Raw genomic sequence first — 13,300 nt, forward strand, 5'->3', positions numbered from 1 at the left:
TTTTTTTTTTTTTTYTTTTTTTTTTTTCAACTTACCTTAAGGGGAGCTTTGCCTGTGAGTGGACATGTCCTTCCAACTTCAGCCAAAGTGCTCCCCTTTTGCTCTGCGTTTTCTTCCTCAAGATTTCTGATCCAAAGGCTGTATCACTGGAATCTGTTGCCACCTGATAAGCTTAAAGCTGGTGATTCACCATCACTTTGGATGATTCATTCTCTGGGTGAGGGCACAAAGCGGCGTCTCGCTCAACTGGAATTTTAAAGTCTTTTTTTTTTTTCTTTTTTTTTTCGCAATATGCTCAAAAAGATTCACAGAATTTCCGTCAACTTGATTGCAAGCTGTTTGGTTAGGAACCTCTTAACAAATATGATCTTACTTATTGCATAACTAACTCGTTGGCTCTGTCTAGTTTATTTCCTTTAGTATCATAGCTACAGTGTCTTGCAAAAGCATTGAGCCTTTTTCTCAACTGCAAATTTCAAACGTAGTAGTGCATAATTGTAAAATAAGAAAAATATCTAGTGATATGAAAATGTTTTGCAATATTATTTTGGTCCTGATAACGCTGTTATTGTAGTCTCTTCTTTTTAAATATACAGAGATGTTTCTCTGCTTTAAATTTTGAGCATACAGGATGTTGACTTTAGAGATCTTAAGCTCTTAACACTGGTTGTTTCTTTTAATGAAAGTGTATTTTTTGCTCGTTTGCAAAATTGTGATTAAATGAACAAAGACACAAAGATCCTAGGAGAGAAATGATTCAAAGAGAAATTCAAATAAATCTGCCGTTCTCATCTCTGAATGTTAGTCAATTACTGACTGAAATAGGTGTGAATGCCTGTTTCAATAAATGAATGGACGCCTGCCAGGCTCTCCAGTCTGAATTGAGAACAGTATGAGAGCCTGTATGTTTCAAAGTTATCTGACCAATTAGAAAGCAATTTTACTGTGTTTAAAACCCTTTAAAAACATAGGCTGTGAAGGTAAGGCAGTTTGAAAAATATTTCCAGCATTTTTCCATGTGCAACATCAAACCTTTGGGCTAAATGTAATAGGCTCTTGCTTTGCAATTTCTGGTAATAAAACGGTCTCATTTAATAAATTCTCACTTTTCTCAGTGACCTTTAGATAGACACTTTTTAAAGCCTGGGCATATTAAGAATCTGTTAAATTCCAAAGAAAAGGATCTTACAAGATCTGGACTGGATGCTTTTTCTAAATCGTTGGCAGTAAAATGGCAGAGGGTAAAGGAAAAATCTTTTTTCAGCCTTTTTTTGAGTCATTGCTCTTCATCTTATTTCTGATTTCCTCCGGATATCATCCCAACACACTCAAGCATAGATGTTGTCGCCAGAGTTGATTGGGACCGCTCTCGTCTGTGCTTGTTTGTGACAGAAGCTCTGCATAATATTCAGAACCTCAGAAGTGGCTCGTTTCTGAACCTTGCACAAAAAAAAATGTTGCTGGACTATTGCAACCATGACTGTAAGATTTGCTGGCAATAATGTTGGATTAAAGCAAAATGTGACAAACCACACCAGTAGTGTCTCCTCTAAACAATTTTGTCCATCATTTTGTACCTCTTTAACATTTAAAATCTTTGAACAGACTTCACAAGCCTACTCCAAAGCAGAACAATAGAAATTTATTTTCACGGCTATATTATTCTTTACTGACCTGCGTCACTGTCACAAACCAAGCAGCAGACACATTTGCACTTTTTTCCATATTCCTCACCTCCTCCGCCAAACTCCAAGGACAGGAACACAAACTTGTACGTACACCGGGTTCATTCAGTGCGTCTGCAATGAGGAGTTTTAATAATGACTCGGTTTATGTTTCATGCTGCCCAGAGAGAGTTTCATAGAACAGGATTAGAAAACATTTTCATAAAACTGCAATTTTCAGCTTTGCAAAGCAGCATAACTGAAGCCAACTGTTTTCTGTCCAGGTTTTGAGGGTTAACATTTTGCTCCAGGATGGAACCCAGCTGAAATCCTTATTTCCTAAACACAGTCAAATAATTTTCTATAAAAAAAAGAGGGAGAGAGAGAGAGAGAAAAATGGCGCCCCAGCAGCCGTGGCCTCTACCTGGCTCTGGTTTAGTCTGGCTCAGAGCCGCAGCGGGGTGTGATGTTCTGTAATAAGCATAAGCATGAAGGTTACTGATGCCCTTCCTTCCTGAAAACACTCACCGGTGGGAATGTGCGAGTTGTGTGGACGGCTCCACACATTAGGAAATCAAAGTTTACTAACACCTGAGGGAGAAAATAGCTTTTCTTTTTTTTAATTCTTCCGTTGTTTGCTACGTGGTTTCCTTTGTTATACTCTAGTTCACAGATCCACCCAGACCGCGGCTTCCTCTCTTTCTCTCCTCCTGATCCATCTGCCTGTGTCGGTGGTTGCTGGATGCTCACAGAAGCAGGCTGGCCAATGGGGGAGTTGGCTGTGTAATGTTATAATGGAATCTTATGCTAATTGATGACAGTCATTTTTAGCCTGTAAGAATTGAGGGCCATGGTGTATGGTCTATGCACCCAATACTTTGTCAGGGCTTCTTTTGCATGAATCATTGCATCACTATTTGACTTCAAGACGATCAACCTATGTATTTGCTGAGGTGTTGAGAAAACACAGAATGGTTTAATAGCAACTATCAGATCTGCATTGTTGGATCTAGTATACAGTGCACCAATAAATGTTCATCATTTTAGGAGATTTGTGTTCGACTCATACTGGCATGAGAAACTAGTCTTCTTTAACTTCACAGAAATCTGAAAATCAGCCAGTGTGTACTGTCAGGTCAGTAGCCTTCCTCATAATTATATATGTGGTCAACATGGTCACAATGCAACTTATTGTTTTTTGTTTGTTTTTTTTAATCGAGCTAATCAAATTTTCTGTGTATGAAATGTGGGTTTAATTAGCTGTAATCAATAATCATCTAACGGACGAACTCTTGAAACATCACCGTGTAATGAATCAATTTAATATAAACTTTCTTTTAAGCAAGACTGATATAAACTGTTAAATGATACAACTTAAGGTGCACTTGTATGTTTGCCTCCATTTTATATATCGCTCTCTTCCTCTGTGCTTTTGTAGATTCTTAGCTCCTTTTATCCAGCTTTTATGTGGCAAATATTCCCCGCTTCATTTTGTTCTCCCAATCTAGTTGAGAGTTCGCTCATATATTTGATTAAACCTGACAGTTTGCTTGGATTATTGCCACCATTTTGACACAACCTCTGCCAAGTTTCCTAATGCAGACTACCTCAGTGGACCTGGGCTAAGATCCACTTGCATACTATTATCCTGTATCTACCCATTTCGAGTAGTGAAGAGGCTTTGTGCTCAAACTGCCAAAGAAAAAAAAGCATATATGTAAGCAAACCTTTGGAGCCTTTATCTATTTATCGTCATTAATGTTTATTTTCCTGTGCCTTCTCCCTCTTGAAGGCTGGCTCTCCATGGCCACGTCAGCACACCAATGCTCCAGTTGACACAAGAGGGAGGGGGAGGTGGTCTCTTTTTTTTCTTCTTTTTTCTTTTTTTCTGTCTTTTTTTTTTTTATTCTGATCTGTCGGCGCTTGTGCGTCAGATTGATGTAAAAGAGAGGGTGTCTTTACCCCCACCGCCATCACCTCTGTTGCTTTCCAACTACGACACCATGAGGTTTCTTTCCCCCCCCATCCTGCTCTCTACCTACTCTCTCTAACTCACTCTCACCTTGCCAATGTTCTTCTCACCTTAGTCTTTGTGTGCATACACGCAAAGCCTTTCAATCTAAATGGACAACGCACACGATGCTAATGTGATTCATCAGATTTGCTGTTAGTCAGCATCAGCAGCACTGAAGTAAAATTGCCTTAATCAGTCATTAGGCAGGTGCGTCGCTGAACACTGTGTGGCATATTTTTCACCTGATTTGCCTTAAAAGTGAGTGGAGTTAACAGTAAACACTTTGAACTCCCTCTCAAATTATTTCCTAATACGACAGTAACGATGGCCAAGTCGGAGCGACTGCCTTCATTCAGACTGAGCTCTTACCTTCTCCCCAAACTGAGATTTTTGTCCTTGTGCCTGCTGTGTTCTCAGTCAGAGAAATGACTCACTGTTTAATTGCCTTTTTGATTTTAATAGGCCTACTTGTTAGCTGTTTGAAGTAAGTTTATCAGCAGTTTGGAAGTGCCCTGATGTCGCTGCTCTACATACCAGAGCTTGTCTCACTGTGATGCTGCTGTTGATTCATTTGACATGAATGACTGACATGGCGCGTTGAGTCACAGGGATGAGACCGGAATAAGGGGTGGTTGCTTGCTTGTTGCTAGCTACTGGGGGTAGGAATCTTTCACTATCCATCTTTCACTAGGCAAAATTGCTAAAAAGTCAATGAATTGAATCATGATAGTGAAAGAATTAGTTATTCATAATGATTTGTGCTTCAATCTATATGTGTGCAAAGGATCCTTATGATCTACTCCAGTCAGCTTTGTAAGGCAGAATGAAATATGTAGACACTAAATTGTCTTTTTCAGATATCCATACCTTTCTGGATATCTGAATACAAAGACGTTGCAATCCCAGTCTTTGTAGTTATTTAGTGAATATGTGTATACTTTCTCACTCTGTCACATTCCATATTCATGTCGCCTGCAGATACAAAGCCGGATAGTGGAAGTGGACTGGTTGTAGTGAAATATCAGCATTGCTGTCCGAACACATTTCTGCATAAACAGCGGCATCAAAATTCGGGCCAATCATGGTGTACGGTACAGCATACCTTGGCTCAGCTGTATTGGCTCCGTTCGTTTGTAGTGTTCCTGAAGTGCTGAGTCTTCATTTTACGAACCTATCACAAGGTGAAGCTCACGTCAAGCTCCGTCTTCCTGGGCATTCAGTGGAGAAAAAATGAAAAAAAAAAACACAAAATAATTAAATAAAGCAATCTGAGTCATGCTTTTAACTTTAAAGTCATTGAAATGTTTGCTATAAAGAAAGCACGGTGCATCTGGAAAACATTCACAGAACTTCACTTTTTTTGTCGTTTCACTCAATATGTAAGATTTTCTAGTAAAACTTTACAAAAGTGGAGATGCACACAAAGTTTTTCTTCCAAAAAGTGGAATTAAACATCTCTTTAGATCGGCGTCAGCTGCACCTGAACTCTGTCATTTTCAAGCTGCAACAGTTTAAGTGGAGAGGTTTTATGGTGTGTTCTCAACAAACTGGCTACTGTCTGTGTACCTGCTTGAAATTTCTGTTAAGCTCCCATGAGAGCTTGAAGTTGAATGGTGGCACCTGGGGGAATATCGCTAAGTGTCGGTGTGAGTTTACAAGGTTTCGGTGTGTTATTATGTCTCCCTCCCATCCTCTGCAGCTGTGAGTCTATTATCACGAGTCATTTAGAGCTGCTTTTTCATCTTAAAGCATTTTGTGTTCAATGAAAGAAAATCCTTCGTCATGCATTCTGTTTGGTAGGTCAGTGATTCCTCTGCTCCCCTGCAACCATTTCTGGCATTGGGATCTCATTGTTTCTGTCTTAGGTCTGGAAAGGAAAGAGAAATGTGCTAATGTGCAAACTTGGCTCGGAGATTGCTCTCTGAGGCTTTCTGCTGAGCTGTCACTTCTCTGAGCTGAGCTAAGCCGGTGAACTGGTCCTCACAAAGGAGCAGGAACCTTTGTTGTTTCTCAGCACTTTTGAGAAGTGGTCAGTATTTTTAAAATATAATCTTTTCCTTTTTTTACTTGTGGGGTTTGGGGAAAACAAACAACTAAATACAGTCAAAGAATATGCAACAGTTACAAAAATACAATAAGCAACACTGTGGATTTATCATGGTCAGAATGCCAAGTGTCGCATGCTGTTTGTCAGAAAGAAGTGATTTTTGTTTTTCTGTGATGTGGCTGTGAGTGACATCTTGTCTGTAGCTGTCCCGATTGGGCTGGGCAGATGTATTCATGTTCTTTGAACGTTTTTTCTCATGTGATCATATTTCATAGGGATTTTAGGTAATGGATACAAAACATGGAACTGCATAATTGTGAAGTTGAAGAAAAATAATACACTGTGTTTCAAAGATTTTTACAGATGGAAATTAGGAAAGTGTTAGGAAAATTAGGAAATTATTTTAATAATGATTCTGTCAATCAGTTAACAAAATTGGCAGATTTTTCATTTTAAACTTAAACCTTTTTAATACATTAGAACTACATTAAAAGATGCAAATAAACAAATGTAATTGTCCTGTTGGATAAGAAAAGAAACTTTATTTCCTAAAATGTAATAACAGTATTCCTTTAGTTTACACTTGGTCATTTGCATGAAAGGATGCATCTGCTGCTAAAATAATAATAGTTTCAGTAATAATTGAAAAGCTCAGCCCTTTCTGCTTGATTTAGCACCAATACAGTGTAGGGCTGATCTGTTGACTACATTTTGGATTAATTGGATAGCAAAATGTGCTTAACAGGAGATTTTCCTTTGGAGAATTTGAACCAAGTGAAACTAAAATTGCCACTTGGGTTTTAAGTATAATATATTTAAAGTTTTTTTTTGTTTTTTTTTCGTATCCTGACTGCAAAATGGTTTCAGCAAATGGCATTGTTTGAGTCTGTATACTCCGATTAATCAATTACTAAATTAGTTGACGATTATTTCAATAATAGATTAATTGTGACTAATAATACACGATTAAACCTTGTGTCCCTTTTCTTCCAAATCACTATTATAGACTACTTTGTGTTGGTTTGTCGCATGAAATAAAAACAAAAATACACTGATGTTAGAAGTTGTAGCAAAAATTAGAGAGAAAAAGTTGAAGGGGTATGAATGCTGTTTTGTTGCAGATTAAATGTGTCATCGTGTTTCTCTTTCTCACAGGTCCTGCTCAGGTTCCCATGATGTCTCCAAACGGTTCAGTGCCTCCTATCTATGTGCCTCCTGGATACGTCTCACAAGTATTCCCTCCAAACTTCTCTTTTAATAGTTGACATCTTCCTGGTTTTGATGTTGGCGACCCAAGATCATCTTTGTTTTCTTCTAGATCATTGAGGAGAACGGAGTGCGGAGGGTTCTGGTTTTACCTCAGCAGCCAGATTTCCACCCCGGGGGTCATTCCCCACTCCACCACCCTCCGCCACCACCCCATGCACACCTGCCTGCCTTCATGCCACACCCCGCCATGATGGGCCCGCCGCCGCCTCATCTGTACACAGGCATGCCAGGGGGTGTAGGGGACATGAGCTCCCAGTACATCCCCCAGTACCACCCAGCTCATATCTTCTCAGAACAGGGTGAGTTAAGACAGAGTAGCAGCTTTAATATTTGCTTGTTTCTTTTCTCTGTTTACACTCAACTCAACTCTCCATCTCTTTCAAAGCTTGTAATGACCTGTGAGTGTGTTCTCTCTCTCTTTTACAGATTCTCACTCCCAACACGGACGCCAGTCTTTTCTTCACAGGGACGACAGGGCGAATAAAACACATGAACGTCTTCAGAAGAAGCTGAAGGACCGTCAGGGAGGGGGAGGAGGAGGACAGGTGAAGGACAGTCCCCCGTCTTCACCCCAGAAGTCCTGCAGCAGCCCCCCAACGGTGGACATTCACAACGGCATTGGAGGAAAAGGCCTTGACGCAGAGCTCAGGCATGGGGTCGCCTGCTCCGACAAGCAGACTGGCAAGGGAAAAAACGGAGAGTCCAGAGGTAACGTGGGGGTCGTTTAGGACTCTGTTATGGTTTTGCTGTTTTGACATCCATAATAACACTGAATAGTTATCAGTTGTGTTTGCAATTCCACCTCATACATTTCCTGTTAGAAGAAATCTTATGACTCTATTAGAGGGGTTCCTTCACAATCTGGAGAACTCTGTAAAGATGTATAAATTGATTTAAGTAATCTTTCTTCATCCCTTTTTTTTCTTTTTTGCAACTTTATTTTATAAAGCATGTGAACTGTAAGCATATCTGCTATTATTTTGTGAACTTTTGTTTGCATGCCTAAAAAAATGGCTAAAATAGAGGTAACTCTGGGATTTTGAGCTGTGAAAATATAGAATTTAACAGACAAATGTGTACAAACAAGGTCGTTTTTACTTTGTTTGACTTGATCTACTTGACAAAAAATGTTAACATGACCAGATAGCTTTTAAATCATAGTATTTTCAAGCATCAGTCAACATTTCAAAGAATAAACACAAAAAACCTGCAATATTTGTCAAATTAAAAACGGGTCATTTTTGTTTACTTTAGTTTGTTTTTGTTTTTTTATTTCATTTTCTCTGATTCTTTCAATCAAAATTTACCATCTTGCATCATCTTGTCTTTCCAGAGCTCGACAAAGAGGCTCAGGCCCTGCTTGCACTTCTGAGCAACATCAGTAAACCAATGGTTGGTATTCACTGATACCTTATTTTTACTGCCTTTAATTATAAAAAAAGGTACTTTTATTGCCTCTCCTAATATCCATCATGAGGTTTTGCTTATCGAGTTAAAAGATCCATTTGTTTTGTAACTTGTGATCTTTAAACTATAAAAACGTTCACTAATTGTCACCAAGGCTTGACATTTTTTTGTCAGATTAACCTGGTTCAGGCAACACAGACAAAATGTACTGCAAGTAGAAAGTGAATGTTCTTATTTTCCAACTGTTTAAAATTGGTGGTCAAAGGCCACTGAACTGAACTGTGGGAAGCAGAGGACTTAAGGTGAGGCCCAGGGCTGCCGGTTGGAGTTACAGACTTGACCTGATTGAGTTCTTCCACATATGAATCCCCCCTGCAGTCGAGCTCAGGCTATTTTAAACCTCCAAACAGAATGAAAAATCACAGGGTTGCACAGCAGCACATCCCTGCAGCTAAAAAAATCTTTACGCTGCTCTGCATTAGCTGGCATACTTTGATTCCTTCCCTCCACAGGAAATGGGATTGCTGTGGATATTTTGAAAAATTTAGAACAGGATATTATTATTATTGCTGCTGTTGTTGCTGTTATTATTATTATTGTTGTTGTTTGCTGAATCAAAATAATAACACTCATATTTACAGTTAACATCTAAATAGGAGTTATTTCCTTTTGTGCAAAATGTTTTATCTGAAGGGAAAGTGTCAATGTACATCACCTTGAACTCACTTTCCCTATTGTCAAACATGGTGTTGGCACCATCATGCTGTGGAGATGCTGCTCTTCAGCAGAGACAGAAAAGCTAGTCAGTGTTTATGCGGAATCTAGTAGATCTGTTTTAGTCGAGTAATATATCGATCATTTTGAGGATTAATGAGTAATTCAACTAAAAAGGGCCCTGTTCTGTAGTAGCAACTGAAGCTAGTAAAAAAAATATGCTAGTTAAATAAAAAACATATTCTCTTCCATTTTTAATAAGAAATTGCTTAAAATGCAATACAATTCAAACATGAGTCAGTCTCAAGTTTGAAGCATGGAATTTAAAAAATATATAAAATAGGTATTTTCATCTGTTATTTTTTTCATGTCATTACTCTTCTTGATTAGAAAATACATGTAATCTTAGCCAAAATGTATTTACTTCCTTATACATGAATAACATGTCAGGTTCTATTCAGTTACTTTTTTGCAAAAGAGACAAAAATGTCACCACAAATGAGGTCAGTGTGGTGGATGTTTCCTGCTGAGGTGTTGCAGGACATCAAGAACATGCTATTGTGAAACACTAATTGTGTTTTGCAGTATATACACTGAGTTATCTTTTCCATTTAGCTTAAAATAATCTCACATTTTTGACACATTGTCTCTTTTTGGTAGTTCCTCCCTCCAAGGGTGCTAGTAGCACTTAGCATTCGTCAGCATCTCATTGGCAGAAGTGAGAGCATTGTACAACACACAGTCATTTTGCCGGAACACAATATGATAAATGGTAAAACATAATTTAACAAAGCTTCGAGGCAGACAAGGAATTTTAAAAATCGAGGTTCTCAAACCATTTGATGAATTATTACAGTTCTAGAATCTAGTGAGCTGAATACATGAAAATCCCAGAAGAAAACCTGTAAAAAAAAAAAAAAAAGCTACAAAAGCCTGGAGATTGGGATGTTTCCAGCTAACAACAAGCCTACTAAACATAAAATTAAACATACAATCACATACATTTGCTTAAGGCATATTGAAATATTAGAATGGGTTAGGCCTTAATTAAAAAAATGGAATTGAAGATTTTTGGCAAGATTTGAAAATTAATTTTCATAGACACTGACAAGTCTGCATGAGCTGCAGCTCTAAATGTGTAAAGCTGGCAGAGACACACCATGCAAGACAAGGATTTGTTCAACTTTATGGATCTTATTTTTTAAAAGGAAGTAGGGAAACCATATATATAGGTTTATATTTCCTACACTTTACAATGAAATGTATTGAGGACTGCAGTTAAAAATGACAAAATGTGAAGGTTCAGGATGGCTATGAATAGGTTAACAAGGAACTGTTCTGACATTATGTGAGACTCATTAAACTTTCATATCCAAGGTGTCAGACATCCAGGCCAGAGGAGCAGTGGTCAGTTGGAGCGCACCCACCAGACCGGAGGGTGAAAATAACACTGTGGAGGATGACGCCAGCCTCCCAGAAGACCTAAGCTATGAGGTTGCCTTCTCTATTAATGGCAAAGATGGGAAATACCAGAACGTTAACAGGTGAGTCCAATCACCAGGAGACCACAGAGCTCTGGAATTCCAATAATTTTACAACCAGAATTTGCTTTAAAACTCAAATCACTGTTCTTATTTTCTTTTTAAACAGTGTGCATGAGCTAAGTGCAACTTTGGAAAATCTTCGACCAGCAACAGACTATCATGTCAGGTTAGTATAACCCCCTGCTTGCTTTAATTTGTCATTTTACAGTGGAACTGTGTGTGTAAACACGTTGTTGCCCCTCAGGGTCCAGGCAGCGTGCAACTGTTTACTGGGAAGCCCTTCAGAGTCGGTGAGCTTCACCACGTTAAGCTGTGAGCCAGACCCTCCCAGTCCTCCCAAGAAGGCCAGTGGGACCAAAAACACACTTGTACTCGCGTGGAAGGTAAACGTTTCACTTGTGTTCAAGGAAATGATGCCGACACATAATTAGAAATGTACATAGCCTGTTTCCTAATGGATGATGAATCATGTGTGTTTCCTCTACAGGCTCCATGTGACAATGGTTCTAAAATTAAAAATTTTATTCTCCAGTGGGATGAGGTAACTTGTTTCTCATAATTGTACACCTTTTACACTTTTTATGTGTGAAGCTTTGGCGTAAAGTGGCTGGTGAATTAAGCAGTGTGTTTTCTAAAGGGAAAGGGCACAGGCACATTCGAACAGTGCTACTACGGACCTCAGAAGCAGTATCGCGTGACCAAGCTTACTCCAGCTTCTAGATACTCCTTCCGCCTTGCTGCAAAAAATGACATGGGTGTAAGGTGAGCAGACTGAAGGATTGCTTAGCATTACATTTTTCACATTTTGTATGTTACTGCCACAAACCTTAATGTCTTTTAATTTAATCTTATCCGATAAAACAACTCGAAATAGCACACAACCGTGAAGCTGAAGGGAAAGTATACACAGTTTCCAACTTTTGCTGCAATTACAGAGATAAGCTACTTCGGCATGTGTTTTGCAGTCTCTTAGGACGCGTTTACCCTCAGCCGTGTTTAGTCTGCTTTATTCAAACCAAAGTTTGTTTGCCTAGAAAGTCCAGTTTGTTCGGGGAGGTGTGAATGCACAATCGAACTCTTATGTGGACCAAAAAAGCAAAAAAAAAACGTAGGTCTTGGTTCGGTTGAAGCAAACTCTGCTGCAGTTCAAAGTCATCTGTGAATGCCAATAGGACCGGAGACTGTTCTAAAAGTGCAGGGCATTCTGGGTAAATTAAACCAAAACAAACATGCGAGTCTGGCGCTAGCGGGCGAAATGCCTTGTGGTCTTTTGCAAAAGACAAAAGAAAACTCCTACAACCATTAAAATCTGACACCACTTCATTTTTGTTTACATTTTGTGAAGAAGGACGTAGCACTTAGTGTCGTCATCAGACATTTACATTTAGTTTCGTTTGGTGGTTTTTGGTGCAGCGGCTCCACAAGTGAGGAGGCGAACAGATTTTTCAAAAGATTTGGATCGTTTGACACAGTGCAGCGTGAAAGAGAACTGCATCAGCTGAAAATTTAACAAATGCTGCATTTCTGGTTCAGGTGTGAAAACCTGAACTGCATTTGACTCCATATGTCTTCACATCAACTATGACTATCTTCTGGCTGAGTAGAGATGTAAACTACATTTGGTAATTACTCTGTTGATCCATTATAAATGACTGTAAGCTGTAACGGTGACTGTGTGGTAGTAACATGACAAAATGTGAAAACATTAAAGTAGCAGGAGCCATTTTTCATTGTGCTCTCCATGCTGGAATATTTCCCACATGTTGTCCATTTTTATGTCACCTTCTCTATAACTGTCCTCATCCATGTGTTGATGTGCGTCTCTCACTCCGTCTTTTTGTCCCATCCTCTCCTGTCGTGTGTCTCTCTCTGTCCTCCCCAGCGAGTTCAGTGAAGTGGTGGACCTGTTCACCTCATGCAGTGTGCCATTGCCACCCTTCCCTCCAGAACTGGAGCTGGCAGGAGTGACCTTTCTTACTATGAAGTGGCAAAGGCCCAGCAGCTCACCCAAGGAGGATGACATCTTCTATATTCTGGAGATGGAGGAAGAAGGCTCGGTATATCTCTTGGTTTAATACCTCGTTTTTTTTTTCATTTGATCGATCTACTCTCTGTTAGGGGTTGTTGTAGCGACATCTTCAGTTCATTCCTTTTTTTTTTTTTTTTAAGTTTTTTGCCTGCAAAGAAAGCTATTCTGTTCATAATTCCCTACAGCCTGACTGAAAACCCAGTTCTAGCTGATAAAATGCCGCCCCAAATCACAATGCTTTAAACACCTGAGTGGCTATGATGCAATTTGGTTTGTTGGAACTGTGACCAAAAGGTCAACATTGGTTTCATCTGACCTTTACGGATTGATACTAGCGTGCTTAGATTGATACCTTAGTTTTAGATTCCGTCTTGAAATTTTATTTTATGTTTTGTAGTATCCCATCTCGCCATAAATTTGATTTGCTCTCAAATTAAATTTTTTTGTTCACACAAATATTTTAAGTATTTTGTAGATACTCATAAATGTCTAAATTCTGTCCTAGGTTTGAACAAAATAATTGAAAGGAAAAACCGCAAAAATGCTTAGAGTAGAAGTTTGATATGTTACACTGAAATAAAAACATATCGTTAATCAGTACCAAAATATACA

The 13,300-nt window shown here is 38.9% G+C and overlaps 1 protein-coding gene across 4 annotated transcripts in view; it reads left to right on the forward strand.

Moving 5' to 3' along the window:
- Positions 1 to 13,300, forward strand: part of fndc3a (fibronectin type III domain containing 3A) — a 56,665-nt gene that overhangs the window by 27,532 nt on the left and 15,833 nt on the right. For all 4 annotated transcript variants that reach the window (XM_008426371.2, XM_017308326.1, XM_008426372.2 and 1 more), the window contains 10 exons: positions 6,881 to 6,957; positions 7,044 to 7,293; positions 7,421 to 7,702; positions 8,328 to 8,386; positions 10,493 to 10,659; positions 10,766 to 10,825; positions 10,904 to 11,042; positions 11,147 to 11,200; positions 11,297 to 11,421; positions 12,542 to 12,716. In XM_008426371.2, the coding sequence (XP_008424593.1) occupies positions 6,881 to 6,957; positions 7,044 to 7,293; positions 7,421 to 7,702; positions 8,328 to 8,386; positions 10,493 to 10,659; positions 10,766 to 10,825; positions 10,904 to 11,042; positions 11,147 to 11,200; positions 11,297 to 11,421; positions 12,542 to 12,716 (1,388 nt within the window). The remainder of the gene's footprint in view (positions 1 to 6,880; positions 6,958 to 7,043; positions 7,294 to 7,420; positions 7,703 to 8,327; positions 8,387 to 10,492; positions 10,660 to 10,765; positions 10,826 to 10,903; positions 11,043 to 11,146; positions 11,201 to 11,296; positions 11,422 to 12,541; positions 12,717 to 13,300) is intronic.

This window comes from Poecilia reticulata, linkage group LG13, assembly GCF_000633615.1.
Source record: "Poecilia reticulata strain Guanapo linkage group LG13, Guppy_female_1.0+MT, whole genome shotgun sequence".
NCBI lineage: Eukaryota > Metazoa > Chordata > Actinopteri > Cyprinodontiformes > Poeciliidae > Poecilia > Poecilia reticulata.